General features: G+C 39.7%; 1 protein-coding gene across 2 annotated transcripts in view; it reads left to right on the forward strand.

The window, feature by feature from the left end:
• Positions 1-17,114, forward strand: part of LOC138962987 (uncharacterized) — a 30,384-nt gene extending 13,270 nt beyond the window's left edge. Inside the window, exons 6-13 of one of the 2 annotated variants that reach the window (XM_070334959.1) lie at positions 1,313-1,536; positions 2,024-2,274; positions 3,135-3,360; positions 4,136-4,225; positions 11,208-11,422; positions 11,764-11,964; positions 14,821-14,989; positions 16,874-17,114. In XM_070334959.1, coding sequence (XP_070191060.1) covers positions 1,313-1,536; positions 2,024-2,274; positions 3,135-3,360; positions 4,136-4,225; positions 11,208-11,422; positions 11,764-11,964; positions 14,821-14,989; positions 16,874-16,971 — 1,474 coding nt within the window. In that variant the 3' untranslated portion in view covers positions 16,972-17,114. The remainder of the gene's footprint in view (positions 1-1,312; positions 1,537-2,023; positions 2,275-3,134; positions 3,361-4,135; positions 4,226-11,207; positions 11,423-11,763; positions 11,965-14,820; positions 14,990-16,873) is intronic. The other variant, XM_070334960.1, reaches the window with a different exon arrangement.
• Positions 17,115-17,576: the final 462 nt, after the last annotated feature.

A 17,576-nucleotide genomic window follows, 5' to 3' on the forward strand; every position in this document is an offset into this window, starting at 1 on the left:
GTGATAACATTAAAAAAAACCACTTCATATCACATGATTATACATATTACATTTTTCCCGATCACAATGCGTTATATATGTAAACAGGGGGTTTGGGATCCAGCACTCTTAATTGGGACTCTCTAAAACTCCGCTTAGGGGTTCCATGGACCATCTAAACACTAAAAGCGGGGATCCCGCGGGTGTAACACGAAATTTTTACTCCACGAAAAATTTACTCTGGAGTAAATATTTCGTACGAAATTCTTACTCCGAGTACACTTTTCGTACGAGAAAAGAACTCCCCAAGGCACGAAAAAATTACTCCCTCCACGAAATTTTTACCCCCCATTTTATTTTACTTCCAGTAAAAATATCGTACGCAAAAATGGGATGCGGGCGAAGGGATAATGCCAATAAGTGATCTCGCGCACACGAATGTCGCGCTACCCTCCTTCCACCGCTTCCACCACCAAGACTAACAGGGGACAAGGGAGTACAAATTTCGTACACCTGGCATGGGAGGTTAAATTGCTCGTGTTGGGGGTGAAGTAATTTATTCGTTATTTATTCGTCAGGGGAGTAACATTTGTGTACGAAATGTTTACTCGGAACTCACCTGTCTTGGGGAGTAATTTTCTCGTGCAATGGGGGAGTGCTTTTTTTCGTAAAGGGAGTAACTTTTTCGTACGAAATGTTTACTCCGGAGTAAAAATCTCGTGGGAGTAATTTTCTCGTGTTACAAAGGGAGCCTCTAGGACGGGCGTCCGTGGGGAGCCCTGAAGGTTAACATTATTTGTTGTAATCACGAATGTGTCTCGGTTTCAACACTGTAACGGTTTTCTCCGTCTACAAAGTTTGATACCGTTCAATAACTTCCTTGAATTTGGGACACTGTTCTTGAGTGTTACCTTCTTTTGTGTACACATGTTCCATTCACTAAGACATAAGATATTAGATAATGTATTAATAATAATAATAATAATAAATGAGCATTTATATAGCGCAACATCATAACTTTACAATTATGCTCTTTGCGCTTGACACATTTAAAATTAAAACACAGTTATACAAGCATTTACATGGCCATACAATGAAACAATGGATGGATATGTGGTTTGGCTGCTCTCAAACAACCATAAAACATGGTTCATAAACCATACTTATGAAAACAAACACAAAATAAAAACATAAGAAATAAAAACATGCAAAGCACTCCAGACTGTCACGTATGCCCTGACACCCACACAATAGCCTGTTTTGTTATCTTTTCTTTCTTTTGCTATTGTTGTTGTGTTTTCTTTCAATTTTCGTGTTTTCTGTTTCTTCGCAGAGTCAACGGTGTCCCGGCCTGTGCCAACCCAGAGTTACTAACGTGTTTTGCACGAAACGAAATGAGCCTCCAAGGTTACGTCATCAGTGACGCAGGCGCCATCGAAGACCTCATCAGTGGCCACAACTACTTCAACAACAGCATCGACGCCGCAGCTGGCAGTGTTAATGCTGGCTGTAACCTGGAGAAGAGCAACTTAAATAAACCTGTGTTTTCATATTTAGGTAATTCATCTAAATTGTGCCCAAAAATTAGTGTACCCATTTTTGTACCCCAACTAAAACATTCATTCCCGTGTCATTTTATTCAAACAGTCTATGTCATCTCTGATCAAAGATGTATCTAAAAGAAGTGACATTTACCGCCGCCAAAGCAAAGAAACGCCCCAAATCTACCTGACAAAAACCTAAAGTACCAACTAAAACAATTGACATAAATACAAAAACAGAATGCTAACGTTCCAAAATTCAGAATCAAAAACAAAAATTGTAGGTTTTGGAACGTTTAAATATTGACCACAAAAAAAACACGTTACATTTACTAGCACGTCAGCTCAGTGATCGTTTAAGTAGTCAGACAGACAAACATGATACAACTAATGAACTTATCTTAAAATCGTGGATGAAACTCGTTTGCAAGTTTCCTATCACTTACGCTCCCACTTGACAGTGTGCATTTCGGCCTTAAATAATACGACTGTTCTTCTTTAAGTTGAGGCAGTGAAGCAAGGCAAGGTCACAGAAGACACTTTACGTGAAAGAGTCCGGCCATTGTTCTACACCAGAATGAGGCTGGGCGAGTTTGACCCACCGGAAATGAACCCCTACAGCAAGCTGAGCAACGCGGATGTGGAGACTCCCGAACACAAGGCCTTGGCTTTGGAGGCAGCCATGAAATCCTTCGTCCTGCTCAAGAACAACGGTGTTCTGCCTCTGAATCCAACGAAATACGGGATTTGGGGGGTAAGCTTATTACGAACATGCATGCACTTTAGTCCTCGAAGTTACTCCTTGTGGTTGAATGGGACTCAACGATAATAAATAACCAAGGTTTCACTCCGACAGTGACAGTTGAATTTGATGGCATTGATATGTCTATCATTTCAAGTGTACCTTTTCTCTTAATGTGTGTGCACATGCTCCTTAATAAAGTTGGACAACTTTTGTTCCATATTTTGTGATGTTTGCTTCTTGTCTGTCGTCAATATTTTACTTGATAATGTTTGAGGTGGTTTTTTTTTACCTGTTAATCAATACCCTTCAGCTTGGAAGATTGCATGCAGTGTTTTAGTCTATTTGGTATCGTAACATAATGGTATTGGTCTTTCCCATTGTATTGCAATTTTTTTTAAATAATCGTAAGCCTATGGGTCTGCATTTATAATAGTGTTTTAGTCTATTTGTTGTCGTAAAACACAACTTATATTGTCATTTCGACACAGTGGTCTTCATCAATGCTAATTTCATTGTACTTAGCTTTTAGTCTTTGCTGTCATTTCAAAACGATATTCTCGCTACTTAAGTACGTGGTGTCTACGGTTTAACTCTAACGTTCTTACACCAGTCAACTATGTTGTGCTCTAATCGAAAAACAGATAGGCTGCTAACGTTCCAAACTTCAGAATAAAAATAAACTGAGACTTTTCTGTTTTTCTAGCGTTTGTTTTGGCAATAATTGAACATTCCAATAACCTACAATTCATTTTTTTCTTATTACATTGTGCTTATAGTTTCTTAACGTTCGAATCAGGACTCCCCAAATCACTAATCTGAGTTGGAAGCATCGTTTGAATTGGGGTTTATACGTCCTCCCTCCCACACAGCTAGTCGGGCCGTTTGTTGACAACGCCACTCAGCTGCTGGGTGACTACGCTCCCAACATCCCTGACGGTGAGATCGTCACGCCCCTGAAAGGTCTGGAGCCTGTGGCAGACGTGTCCATCGTTGCTCATGGATGTGAGGACGGAACGCTGTGTGCCCACTACAACGCTCCGTCTGTCCAGGTGGCTGTTGCTGACAGTGACATCATTTTCGTCTTTCTTGGAACTGGTGAGCAAGGGACTGTAACGTATTTTGTCAATAACAAACGTTCCAACAACTTATTTTTGTTTTTTTGTTTTTATAGTGAGCAAGAAATGCACTAATCTTTGTTTTATGCTGACACAATAGCTGTTAATAGTTACGATTGATTATATATTGACGTTTTAGTTCTAGCATTAATCTCTTGTATCACATGGTTTCAGTTGTTTTTGTTTTTTCTTTCTCATTATTTTATACTCTCATTGCTGGTGAATGCAGGTCACTTCCTGCCAGTGGAAAGCTAGCAGGAATGTAAGACACGTTTACAGCTACGTGTCTGAGTAATATTATTTGACCTGTTCGTCAAAATGTCTATAAATTATTGTCAGAAACAGTGGGTTGATTAGATCGATTTCAGTCGTGATCGACATTTCAGACATTCTGGGGATCTCCTTTTACTTTTTAAATGATGCTCAAATTAATGCATTCAGCAACAATGTTTCCTGTTACCTGTCTTGTGCAATTGGAAGGATATTGCAAGATCAGGTTTACACATACGTTGACCTGGAAAATCTCCACCCATAACCCACCACGTACAGTAGGGATCTGGACACTCACCCTTCCGTATGGGAGGCCGGCGTCTTATATATAGCTTATCCACTAAGCCACTGTGCGCCCGTCGTTAAAATCATCTTTTTTTAGCCGCATTCTTCCACCCTACCCTAGGTATCTTACAATGAGAACTGCGTTATTATTTTGCATCTATACATTATTTTGATTTAATTGATCGTGTGTGCTCTAACAGGCCAAGCAGTAGAATCAGAAGGTAACGACAGGCCGAACACAGACCTTCCGGGACAGCAAAGACAACTTCTACAGGATGTTATCAACAACAGTAAGTATTATCAAGTGTCCCCATTGGAATTGGGGTCAGTTCTTGCTTGGTTTAAAGGTCCAGACCATGCTGTTTTAGCGTCAAAAACGCTTCGAATCGTGTTCCTGCGCGACCGAACACTTCCCGATGTTTGCAGTTAGTTAGAAAACCACTTTCTTACCGTCTTCAACAATGTTTGGTTTACTTCGGAATCTTGTAAGGCCGTAATCCGACGAATTTTGTGACCGAAGCGACGGATTTCTTCTCCAAAACGACCCGCCATTGTGCCGCGTGATCTTCGCGAGACTGGCTTATGAATAAATTATCCGTGACGTCACACAGTGTGAAGATGCCGTTTACCAACATGGCAACAAGCGTGACTGCAGACGAAATTGAACCGTACATGTTCGAACTACCAGTTTCTCTCCTCGAATCAAGCATGAAAGATGAGGAGCGGAGGCCACTTCCAGCAGTAGTGAAAAGACAGTGACGATGAAAATTGCGACTCTGTTTGTCTCAGCGATCAAAGGTAAACACGCCCGCTCTCTGTGCTGAACTTATCGTCTGCTTTCGAGTCTGTGCTATTTTTTCACTCTCGCCTTGTCAACGCACTCGCGAATAAGTGGGATATTGTTTAAGTGTTCATGCATTGCATTCACGAGTAAAAGAACAACAGCTCATCGCAGTTTTAACTGTTCTTGATTATTTCAGAGACTGGTGTCAGAGTGGCCACTGTACCTGTTGTATTGTGTGGGAGGGGCAGATTTGAGAGAGAGAGGAAGCAAGCCTGAGGTACATTGTAGAATGAAAACTTGCAGGGGAGCAAGAATGCATCACCAGCCACGAAGGTGTACATACAACTTTTTTTGAGGTGCCTATATTTGTTTGATTTTTAAATGTATATGTATTTGTTGTTGTTTTTAAAGGCTATCAAGAAAACTGTTGTCATTTAAATGTGACACTCAGTCAAATATAGTTTCACACACACACAAGATTAACTCACTTGCATGCCCACAGAAGAAGTTTGCTCTTCACATTGTTCTGTTGTTGTTGTTTTTATAATGTAATCATTGTAACATCAACACTCAGTAATAACCAATATTACAACACAATCACTTTTTCATCAGAACTCACTCACATACTACATGTATTAAACCCTGGTTTATGGACACTTGCATTTGTACTTTGCATGGGAAAGCAGCCTGAATTTCAGGTGAACTTTAATAAAAGAAGATTTATATGTATGTTGCTCTAGATGCATGTTTTAATAAATAATAATGACATTCAGGAAAGTAAAAGGACTGTTGAAGTTTGCTGTTGTAAAATGTCTGATGATTAGGGTTTTGTTGCACATTTAGTGAATTGACTGTACCAATTGCTGTTATTATTTACACCCAATCAGTGCATCCACATGATATTATGTAGCTTAAATTAAAGAAAATGTTTTGATGTGTTCAGAACATACTGACAAGTTGCACACTCACTGACTTTCCGAAAGAACAGGAAAGTTCTTCCTGCCTGTCTGGTCGCTGCCATCAGAGACCTCTTTCTGTCACAGAGCTACACAGGCTTCAAATGTATGTAAGATAAATAAAAGGTACATTACAACTCTCAACTGCGGGGTGTGTGTGTGGGGGGGGGGGGATGTGCATAACCATTGCATACTTAAGGTCGGCTTAAACTGCAAACAGAAATGTGGAGCTTGCGTAACAATTCTTGCTTTGTCAGATTTGGAGATAGGCAGCCTCAGTCTATATAGTTGGTCGCCAGTTGGGGCGTCCTGCTTGGTGACAACTTGAGCTTTGTCAACTGGTCTAGCTGTAGCAGTCAAAGTCTGGGCACTGTTGCATTGTAGTCTTGCTGTGTATGCAGAGCTTTGTTGTAGCTGCCATAGGCCAGTGTTGCCATAGGCCAGTGTTAGGATCACCACCCCCTCAAACAGCTCGTTCAGTTAACCTGATGCCTGTTTTAGACAGAAAAAAAAGTTACCACAATCAGCAGAACTTTCACTGGAGAATGGGCATAATTCTTTCATACTTTTCTTTCTCATAGCTTTTTTTGGTTTTTATAATCTCTTCATTACACTAAATAACATCCATCTTAAGACCTATTTTGAGCCTTAATTTAAGTTGACTAGTAATGATATTAATCATAATGTATTTATTTTTATAATGTACAAATTAGAGTATGTATGTGGATATTGTGTGTGATGGTGCTGGTATGGATATGTGTGGTTTGGGTTATGTGTGTACTGATGTGTACATTTTATGTGTTTTGTATGTTTTGCGAGTGCGATTTTATGTGATGTTATTCTGTACACCAGCCAAAACAAAATGTCTGGTATATTAGATAATAAACGCACCTTTAAATTTATTAGCGACTACACCCCGTCACCCTCCAGTCCCCCTCCCCCCCATTACACCCTACACTTTTAACATTGTATAAAAAATCATGTCCCAATATAGGTCCCTAGTTACCTGGGAGGACGTTAAGCTCCATAATCAACATCAACAACGTATTGAATTGAATTGAAAAGCTGGGGTTAGGAGGTCTAACTTCTTGAATTAAAGTGTTTTTTTCTCAGGTGCATGTAGTTTTTTTATTTGCTTGAAATCATGGTGTATTCTGGTTGTAAGAGAAGAGTCAATTTCCTTGTAAGCCTGCAAAATTAAGATTTGTCATTTTTGAAGTACACAAGTTTTTGTAAGAGTCCAAAATAGTCCAGGATAAGGAGGAAAAACATAGGGTGGGTCAGGAAATCTGAAACATTGCATAGTTTTCTTTTGCCTATGTAGACACAAAAAGTACTTAGAGCACTTCCCCCCCCCCCCCCCCCAAGAGAGCATAGCTTAGTTTTAATTATTTTAATGCCACTGTTAGCAAGAGGAGTACTACAGACAGCAATCAAACAGTGGATTTTTTTCTGTAGACATTGTTATTTCTGTTTAGGTGTTTCAGTAGTTTTCTATGCGGATAAATCATGCTGCATGATCACTAGAAACAATCCAGCTCTGTAGCATGCAAGTTTTTTAAAGGTTTTTTTCCCATGTTACTCTGAGAGAAAAAAAAACCACAGAGATAAAGTTGAACTGGCAGTTTGACTGAAGCAGTGGTAATAACACAGAGTTGTGCTCTTCCTACAATCAATGTTTTGATGTGGATGATGATGTCCGAACATGTACTTGGTTGTATTATTTTGCTAGACTATTTGTTTCTGTTAGATATATCTGCTCACATGATTGTTGTTCATAATTTGACATTACATTTACTGCTGATCAAAATGTATTGTTGGAATAGGTCTGCTTAATATTCTGACTGCAGTTTTGTAATAAAATCAAATAACACAGATGTTTTAAGTATCAAAGTGCTTTTCACACACACACACACACACACACACACACACACACACACACACACACACACACACACACACACACACTCACACACTATGAGTATGACTGCAAACATGAATTTGTACTTGTATTAATTATAATTACTGTATTACAGAACCTGATCTGAAAAAAAGGACAACAGCAAATTATTCATGCAAGCTTGCTGTATTAACGATTTCTTTATCCATTTAATACAACACTGAATTAAAAGATAACAACTATAACAACGTATGTGTGTTTGTGTGAATGTCTATGTGTATATGGACGGACACTGATTAAACCTGAGACTCATCGATTACCCAGGTGAGTGTAAAAGAGGGAGAGAGAGAGGGAACTTTAAGGTGGGTGCATGGGGACGGACATGTAGTAACAGATATATGTTTTAATCTGTAATCTTAACACATGTGCTTAAAATTAGGAACAGATGCCATTCCACTACAAATACTGTCAGTCTGACAAAAACGCCCTGTGACACTGAACCCCTATCCCTCACAGAACACATTCAGTATACATGTACTCACTTCCTTTCGTCTGCGTTTAGTGAAAGCAGATCGTTCTGATGACATTGGTATCCGGTTTCTGACCTCCTGTGAGTGGTCAACAATTGTCGGAACTGGAACTGCGTCAGGCAACAGCTGTTTTGTGTGTGTCAGGTTTTCTTGCCGGCTTAACTGCGTTCACATTGGAAGAAAGTGTCGCGAAACACAGCACATCGTGTTGGCCGTTTCCAGTTAATCAGTCTTGCTGCAGAAGTTGTAAGCCCATCGGAAAAAGGTGACAACTGATGCCTGAACCTTTTTTCTACACTTCATAGCTATCAGCAGCCGTGCGCATTCCTTCGGCGTGTTGTTGATGCTCGATGTAGGCAAACGCCCACTTGAGCCTAAGCTGTACACGAAATGACGTCACAGCCGGTTCTCGTCTACTGGCGGCCATTTCGAAGTCTCGTTTAGCAGACGAATTTGGCGGAACGTTTTTAATTAAATCACAATGATAAAGCTACGAATCGGTGAATTTCTTTACATTTTTGGAATCTTTAGGTGCATTTCTCTAACCTTCAGTCATCGGTTAGTGGTTCTAATAACCTTTAAAACAGCGTGGTCTGGTCCTTTAAACATGAGTTTATTAAGATAACACAGGGTAGCATATGATACAAAAGATAAACTTGGGATCACACAACACGCTATGCTTATATATTAAGTGTGGTTATGTAATGAAATCTACATACAAAAAGTCTTCTGAGGTGCTGTCAAGTTCAAATAATGCTAATACCCTTCAGTTCTTGCGTGATTCGAGTAAGCAAGCTACTTGTTTTCTCCCCGAAGAAAATGTTACGCATACTGTTGTGTAAGTGCGTGTGTGGACGTTTAAGGGGGGTGGGGGGTAATTCGGTTGCTGAATGTTATATGAAAATAAGTAGGGACCTGTGATATCGATTTGCATGAACAGCTGATATATTGTTGTTGTTGTTGTTGTTACTGTTGCTGGTGTTTTTGTTGTTGGATTTTTAACCCAAAACAATTAACAATAAGGAAACTAAAGCTTTTTTCTTCTTTTTACATTTAGTCAAGTTTTGACTAAATGTTTTAACATCGAGGGGGAATCGAAACGAGGGTCGTGGTGTATGTGTGTGTGTGTGTGCGTGTGTGCGTGTGTGTGTGTGTGTAGAGCGATTCAGACTAAACTACTGGACCGATCTTTATGAAATTTGACATGAGAGTTCCTGGGTATGAAATCCCCGAACGTTTTTTTCATTTTTTGGATAAATGTCTTTGATGACGTCATATCCGGCTTTTCGTGAAAGTTGAGGCGGCACTGTCACGCCCTCATTTTTCAACCAAATTGGTTGAAATTTTGGTCAAGTAATCTTCGACGAAGCCCGGACTTCGGTATTGCATTTCAGCTTGGTGGCTTAAAAATTAATTAATGACTTTGGTCATTAAAAATCTGAAAATTGTAAAAAAAATTAAAAATTTATAAAACGATCCAAATTTACGTTTATCTTATTCTCCATCATTTGCTGATTCCAAAAACATATAAATATGTTATATTCGGATTAAAAACAAGCTCTGAAAATTAAATATATAAAAATTATTATCAAAATTAAATTGTCGAAATCAATTAAAAAACACTTTCATCTTATTCCTTGTCGGTTCCTGATTCCAAAAACATATAGATATGATATGTTTGGATTAAAAACACGCTCAGAAAGTTAAAACAAAGAGAGGTACAGAAAAGCGTGCTATCCTTCTTAGCGCAACTACTACCCCGCTCTTCTTGTCAATTTCACTGCCTTTGCTATGAGCGGTGGCCTGACGATGCTACGAGTAAAATGGCATTGCGTTCAGTTTCATTCTGTGAGTTCGACAGCTACTTGACTAAATATTGTATTTTCGCCTTACGCGACTTGTTTTACATTTAGTCAAGTTTTGACTAAATGTTTTAACATATAGGGGGAATCGAGACGAGGGTCGTGGTGTATGTGTGTGTGCGTGTGTGTGTGTGTGTGTGTGTGTGTGTGTGTGTGTGTGTGTGTGTGTGTGTGTGTGTGTGCGTGTGTGTGTGTGTGTGTGTGTGTGTGTGTGTGTGTGTCTGTGTCTGTCTGTGCGTGTGTGTGTGTAGAGCGATACAGACTAAACTACCGGACCGATCTTTATGAAATTTGACATGACAGTTCCTGGGAATATCCCCGGAATTTTTTTTTTCGATAAATACCTTTGATGACGTCATATCTGGCTTTAGTTGAGGCGGCACTGTCACACCTTCATTTTTCATTCAAATTGATTGAAATTTTGGCCAAGCAATCTTCGACGAAGGCCGGACTTCGGTATTGCATTTCAGCATGGAGGCTTGAAAATTAATTTATGACTTTGGTCATTAAAAATCTGAAAATTGTAATTAAAATTATTTTTTATAAAACGATCCAAAATTACTTTTATTTTATTCTTCATTATGTTCTGATTCCAAAAACATATAAACATGCTATATTCGGATTAAAAACAAGCTCTGAAAATTAAAAATATAAACATTATGATTAAAATTCAATTTCCGAAATCGTTTTAAAAACAATTTCATCTTATTTCTTGTCGGTTCCTGATTCCAAAAACATATAGATATGATATGTTTGGATTAAAAACACGCTCAGAAAGTTAAAACGAAGAGAGGTACAGTAAAGCGTGCTATGCAGCACAGCGCAACCGCTACTGCGCTGAACAGGCTCGTCACTTTCACTGCCTTTTGCACTAGCGACGGACTACGGTCATTGTGAAAAAATGCAGTGCGTTCAGTTTCATTCTGTGAGTTCCACAGCTTGACTAAATGTAGTAATTTTGCCTTACGCGACTTGTTTCTTCTTTTTTTCCCAATATGTTTACAAATTGTATGTATGTTGACCTATCTCTGATGGACATAAGATTTATTAATGTACAACACTTCTCTTAACTTAATTTTAAGTATTTATATGTGTGTGCAGTTGAAATATGTGTTTGCTGCATATAATGATATAAACACATGTACATGATGGCATCTCCATTCAACATCAATGTAATATCGTGTGTACATTTTTTTTAGAAGAAGGGAAACTAAAGCTTGTTATCATTCTTGTTTCAAAGCTGATCCATCCAAACCGATTATACTGGTGCTGTTCAACGCCGGGCCTATCAACATCTCCTTCGCCGACCAGGAACCACGTGTGTCCGCCATCTTGGAATGCTTCTTCCCGGCCCAGGTCACCGGAGATGCACTACGTCACGTGCTACTCAATGACGTCACTGGCGCAGTGCCTGCCGGGAGACTGCCTTACACATGGCCTCTGCTCGCCTCACAGGTTCTTCTTTACATTTGTTGTTTGTTTTTCTTTTGTATCTTATTTACTGACCTCTCAAAGAACAAGCAAAGAAGAAGAAGAAGAAGTGTTTTATACCACAGCTGAAGGCTCTTTTACATTTTATCCATGTCGAAACAGTAGCTAAAAATATGAAAAAAGTTTTTCTCCACTTAGTTTAAGATTATTAGTCATATTTTTTATTCTTCGTTAGTACATCTTGCAGTTGCCTCCTATGGGTAGTTACTCACTGTCAATCACCGAACAGATCATTGAGCAAATAATGAGTAAGTTGATAAGATTTTTTTTAACTTTGCATTTGTTATTTATTTACTTATTTTCAGTTGCCACCCATGACGGACTACTCGATGCAGCGAAGAACGTACCGCTACTTTGACGGGGAGCCGCTCTACCCGTTTGGCTACGGGCTGTCCTACACCACGTTTCAGTATTCTGACCTGAAGCACCCGGAATCCATTGTTGGTGGTTTTCCTTTGCACGGGTCATTCGCAGTGACCAACACGGGAACACTGGACGCCGATGAGGTGAGATTTTGACGAAGACATAATTATGAAAGTTGACAGAAATGTGTGTCCGTTTGCGGCGCGTTGACAGTTCGATCAATCTTCATGTGAGTGTTCGGGAAAGGCTAAACGTGTGTGTGTGTGTGTGTGTGTGTGTGTGTGTGTGTGTGTGTGTGTGTGTGTGTGTGTGTGTGTGTGTGTGTGTGTGTGTGTGTGTGTGAGTGTGTGTGTGTGTGTGTGTGTGTGAGTGTGTGTGTGCGTGTGTATGTGTGTGTGTGTGTGCGTGTGTGTGTGTGTGTGTGCGTGTGTGTGTGTGTGTGTGTGTGTGTGTGTGTGTGTGTGTGAGTGTATGTGTGTGTGTGTGCGTGTGTGTGTGCGTGTGTCTGGGTGTCTGGCTGGCTGGCTGTCTGTCGTTTCTCGGAAAATAATACTAAACGCAACCATCTCCACTTAAAAAATAGAAAAGTAACATTAAATTAATACTGTAGAACCTCCACTTCAAGACCAACCAAAATCTGTTTAAACAAACACACACAAAACCCAACTATGTCATAACATCTCAAAAGGGATGGACATATAGTCTAATATTGCTACTTCATATGTTACGTAGATTTCCATTGGTCTATTGGGCAATACTGAGCTCATTGCAAAAGTGATATCGACGGCATTTCCGTCGGTATCACTTTTGATATTGACAACCTCTTTATTGCTTCCCCACTTCAAAAACAAAGACACCTAAATTTAAAAACAAAAAAATATATATGAAAATGCAATTATTCCAGAATTTAGTTGAGCAAGTGACTAATTACATTTTGAAAGGTAAGATATTTGGAAATACTGGAAAGTACAAGAAAAAACAAGTCGCGTAAGGCGAAAATACAATATTTAGTCAAGTAGCTGTCGAACTCACAGAATGAAACTGAACGCAATGCCATTTTACTCGTAGCATCGTCAGGCCACCGCTCATAGCAAAGGCAGTGAAATTGACAAGAAGAGCGGGGTAGTAGTTGCGCTAAGAAGGATAGCACGCTTTTCTGTACCTCTCTTTGTTTTAACTTTCTGAGCGTGTTTTTAATCCAAACATATCATATCTATATGTTTTTGGAATCAGGAACCGACAAGGAATAAGATGAAAGTGTTTTTTAATTGATTTCGACAATTTAATTTTGATAATAATTTTTATATATTTAATTTTCAGAGCTTGTTTTTAATCCGAATATAACATATTTATATGTTTTTGGAATCAGCAAATGATGGAGAATAAGATAAACGTAAATTTGGATCGTTTTATAAATTTTTAATTTTTTTTACAATTTTCAGATTTTTAATGACCAAAGTCATTAATTAATTTTTAAGCCACCAAGCTGAAATGCAATACCGAAGTCCGGGCTTTGTCGAAGATTACTTGACCAAAATTTCAACCAATTTGGTTGAAAAATGAGGGCGTGACAGTGCCGCCTCAACTTTCACGAAAAGCCGGATATGACGTCATCAAAGACATTTATCCAAAAAATGAAAAAAACGTTCGGGGATTTCATACCCAGGAACTCTCATGTCAAATTTCATAAAGATCGGTCCAGTAGTTTAGTCTGAATCGCTCTACACACACACACACACGCACACACACACACACACATACACCACGACCCTCGTTTCGATTCCCCCTCGATGTTAAAATATTTAGTCAAAACTTGACTAAATATAAACAAGTCGCGTAAGGCGAAAATACAATATTTAGTCAAGTAGCTGTCGAACTCACAGAATGAAACTGAACGCAACGCAACGCAGCAAGACCGTATACTCGTAGCATCGTCACTCCACCGCCCGTGGCAAAGGCAGTGCACGTGGAATTGACAAGAAGAGCGGGGTATTCGTTGCGCTGAGAAGGATAGCACGCTTTTCTGTACCTCTCTTCGTTTTAACTTTCTGAGCGTGTTTTTAATCCAAACATATCATATCTATATATTTTTGGAATCAGGAACCGACAAGGAATAAGATGAAAGTGTTTTTAAATTGATTTCGAAAAAAAAATTTTGATAATAATTTTTATATATTTAATTTTCAGAGCTTGTTTTTAATCCGAATATAACATATTTATATGTTTTTGGAATCAGCAAATGATGGAAAATAAGATAAACGTAAATTGGGATCGTTTTATAAATTTTTATTTTTTTTTTACAATTTTCCGATTTTTAATGACCAAAGTCATTAATTAATTTTTAAGCCACCAAGCTGAAATGCAATACCGAACCCCGGGCTTCGTCGAAGAGTACTTGACCAAAATTTCAACCAATTTGGTTGAAAAATGAGGGCGTGACAGTGCCGCCTCAACTTTCACGAAAAGCCGGATATGACGTCATCAAAGACATTTATCAAAAAAATGAAAAAAACGTTCGGGGATTTCATACCCAGAAACTCTCATGTCAAATTTCATAAAGATCGGTCCAGTAGTTTAGTCTGAATCGCTCTACACACACACACACACAGACACACACACGCACGCACACACGCACATACACCACGACCCTCGTTTCGATTCCCCCTCGATGTTAAAATATTTAGTCAAAACTTGACTAAATATAAAAAGAAATAATAATCAGAGGGAGGGATATGGAACAGCCAAAACTGAGACAAATACTTTTGTAATTTATTTACAATGAATACAAAATGTCCAGAGAAATAGCAATATATCTAACATTGACGGACTGTGTGATGATATCTTCTGCTATTGGTCTGTTTCGACAGTGATATCAAAATCTCGACCTCCGGTCTCGATTTTGATATCACTGTCTCAACAGACCATAGCAGAAGATATCATCACACAGTCCGTCAATATTGGGTAATATACACACCGTGTATGAAATGATGTCTTGCCAGGTGGGCCAAGTCTACATCAGTTGGAAAAATGCAACTGTTCCGGCCCCAACATTCCAGCTGGTGTGGGTCAAGCGCTTGACCATAGAGTCCGGCAAGACACTGCAGGTTGCCTTTGACTTTGACGCCACATTCATGCAACTCTGGGACGGTGGATTTAGAGTAGAGGCGGGTAAGTGGAACTATGCCTTTCTGGTCGTAGTGCGTGCACTGTACAGTATCATCACTCAACATCTCCTCCCCTTCATGCGACCCCTCAGTGGATCTACAGTAGAGGCGGGTAAGTGGAACTATGCCTTTCTGGTCGTAGTAAGTGCTGAACAGTATCATCACTCAACACCTCCTCACCTTTAGGCGGAGAAACAGCTCAGTCGGTAACGCCGCTGGCTTCAAACCCAGTTGTCGCTATTAGCGTGTGTTCGATCCACTTTGTCCCACAGTCAATGTCCTGCAGATTCTCCCCGTAAACACCCCGAGTGCACGCATGCGCACGATAAAGAACCCAAGTTCATAAATTCACAGCGAAAGTCTCAGGGCTTGGAAACATGAACACACGCATGCAGGAAAAAGAAACAAATGGGTATGACAGCTCGCTTTCCCCAGTGAGAAAGCAGCCAGAGGTTATATGTAATCGTATCCTAAAACAAAAAAGGACAACAACAACGAAAAAACTTCTTTGACACGATCATACAAGAAGTCATGGGCATACCCTCTCCTTTAAAGGCACAGTAAGCCTCCCGTAAACCATCACAGAAACTGTCAGGCTTTTACACATAGTACAAACACCCTTCCATTTGAACGCTCACCAAACGGGAACATCCTAGGTGCCCTACGTAAAGAGCGAGCAATTTTCAAAGAATTTATTTTTGCGTGGTTTATCTTACCCCTGAGCCATCGTGAACCCGTGTGATCCAGTTTCCCTTTTTTACAATGCAGTCGTCAGTTTGTAATTTGAATGCGGCTCGCTTTGAGCTTATCTGCAATAGCACGTTATTATGTACCTCTGACTTTTCACGAAACAAACGAATGTGGTTCATAAGAACTCGAGCGATGGCTTTTGACTGCATATAAACCGTCGTCTGCTACGAAAACCATACCTTGCGTGACCCTGCTTCCGGGCTTTTCTTTTTTCAAACTTTCAAAACTTCGAATTATACTGATCTTGTCTTGATGAAAAAATAATTCTTCTATGATTTAAGAATGTTTGTGTAACAAGCTGTCAATTTATTATTTAGATTTTAAAAGTTAGGTCTAGCGCCAAAACGCACAATCATTGCTCAACGGCTATTGCCAGTTGAAGGGAAGTAACTCATTTTTGACCTGAGTTCAGGATGGGTCCGATTGAGATGGTCTCAATCCGAAAAATTAATTCTTTGAAAATTGCTCTCTCTTTACGTAGGGCACCTAGGAAGTTCCCGTTCGGTGAGTGTTCAAATGGAAGGGTGTTTGTACTGTGTGTAAACGCCTGACAGTATCTGTGATGGTTTACGGGAGGCGTACTGTGCCTTTAAAGTGCAGTAGAATGGATGTTTGTTACAAAAAAATCTTTTTTTCATTAAACGTAGGTATGTCAAGGTAAATGAACATTGATAAGCGGGATAAGCACCTGCATCTCAATAAGGTAACATTTGGCAGGGGGGGGGAGGGGGGAGCGTTTAGAGGGGAGAGAAATCGCCGCACTTGTGTGAACACATTTGTTCAGCAGGAACATTTCATGTAGTATGGATACTTAGTGTCGAAGAGAAAGTAAATATAATCTTGGAAATATGTGATTTTGGAAGATTTTCTGAGAAAAAAATGAGCAATTAGATGCTATCTGTTTATGAGCAATTGGTTCACTATCTATGTGTGTTTATTCCTAACTTAGCTGCCGTTTGCAAAAGATGTTTCCACACTGAAAAAGGGTTGAAAAAGTTATTGTGTCTCGTGTCTATTCCTTCAACGTAGACATGGCTGTGTATGTGTGGCCCGTGATATTTGTCTCGCAAAAAGGTACGATACCTCTCCATATATTAAAGATGCGTAACAATGTACTTTTTCTGCGTTCTTCTAACAGGAGTGATGGGCATATTTTGCGGAGGACAGCAGCCGAACCAGAAGCGCACAGCCCCGAGCAACGTCATTGCCAGTACATTTAACATCACTTGGACATGATGTTTGAAGCGACATTATGTGCATAGACGGGACAGATATGTCTGGGCAAATGAGTACAAAGTAAAATGTGTAATCGTCCCGACACACACACACACACATACACACGCACACACGCATACACACACACACACACGCGCACACACACACACACACACGCGCGCGCGCACACACACACGCACGCACGCACGCACGCACACGCACGCATACACTCACGTACGCACGCACGCACACAAACACACACACACACACACCGCCACACCGACACACACACCGACACACATACACTCCCCCTTCGTAACCTAATTGAAGACTTCCCCTATTTTAAAACGTAATCTTTCAAGAAGGAACATTCAGAGATGAGGCCTCACCCGTCATAATTATTTGTCTGTTCGGTACCTGTTCGTCCACGTCAAAGACAGATGGGTCGAAGTTCTCGTGCATTTTTCATTGTATCGATAATTAGATATTCCATAACATTACCTTTCTTGTTTGTTTAATATTACTGTTTATGCAACCTGAAAAGTGAGAGCTACTTTAGACTTTTTGTGTGTAGGACAACAGCCGTTCCATAAACGAACCGTACCGAGTAACTTTTTTCCAGTTCC

The sequence above is a fragment of the Littorina saxatilis genome, linkage group LG3, assembly GCF_037325665.1.
Source record: "Littorina saxatilis isolate snail1 linkage group LG3, US_GU_Lsax_2.0, whole genome shotgun sequence".
NCBI classification, from domain to species: domain Eukaryota; kingdom Metazoa; phylum Mollusca; class Gastropoda; order Littorinimorpha; family Littorinidae; genus Littorina; species Littorina saxatilis.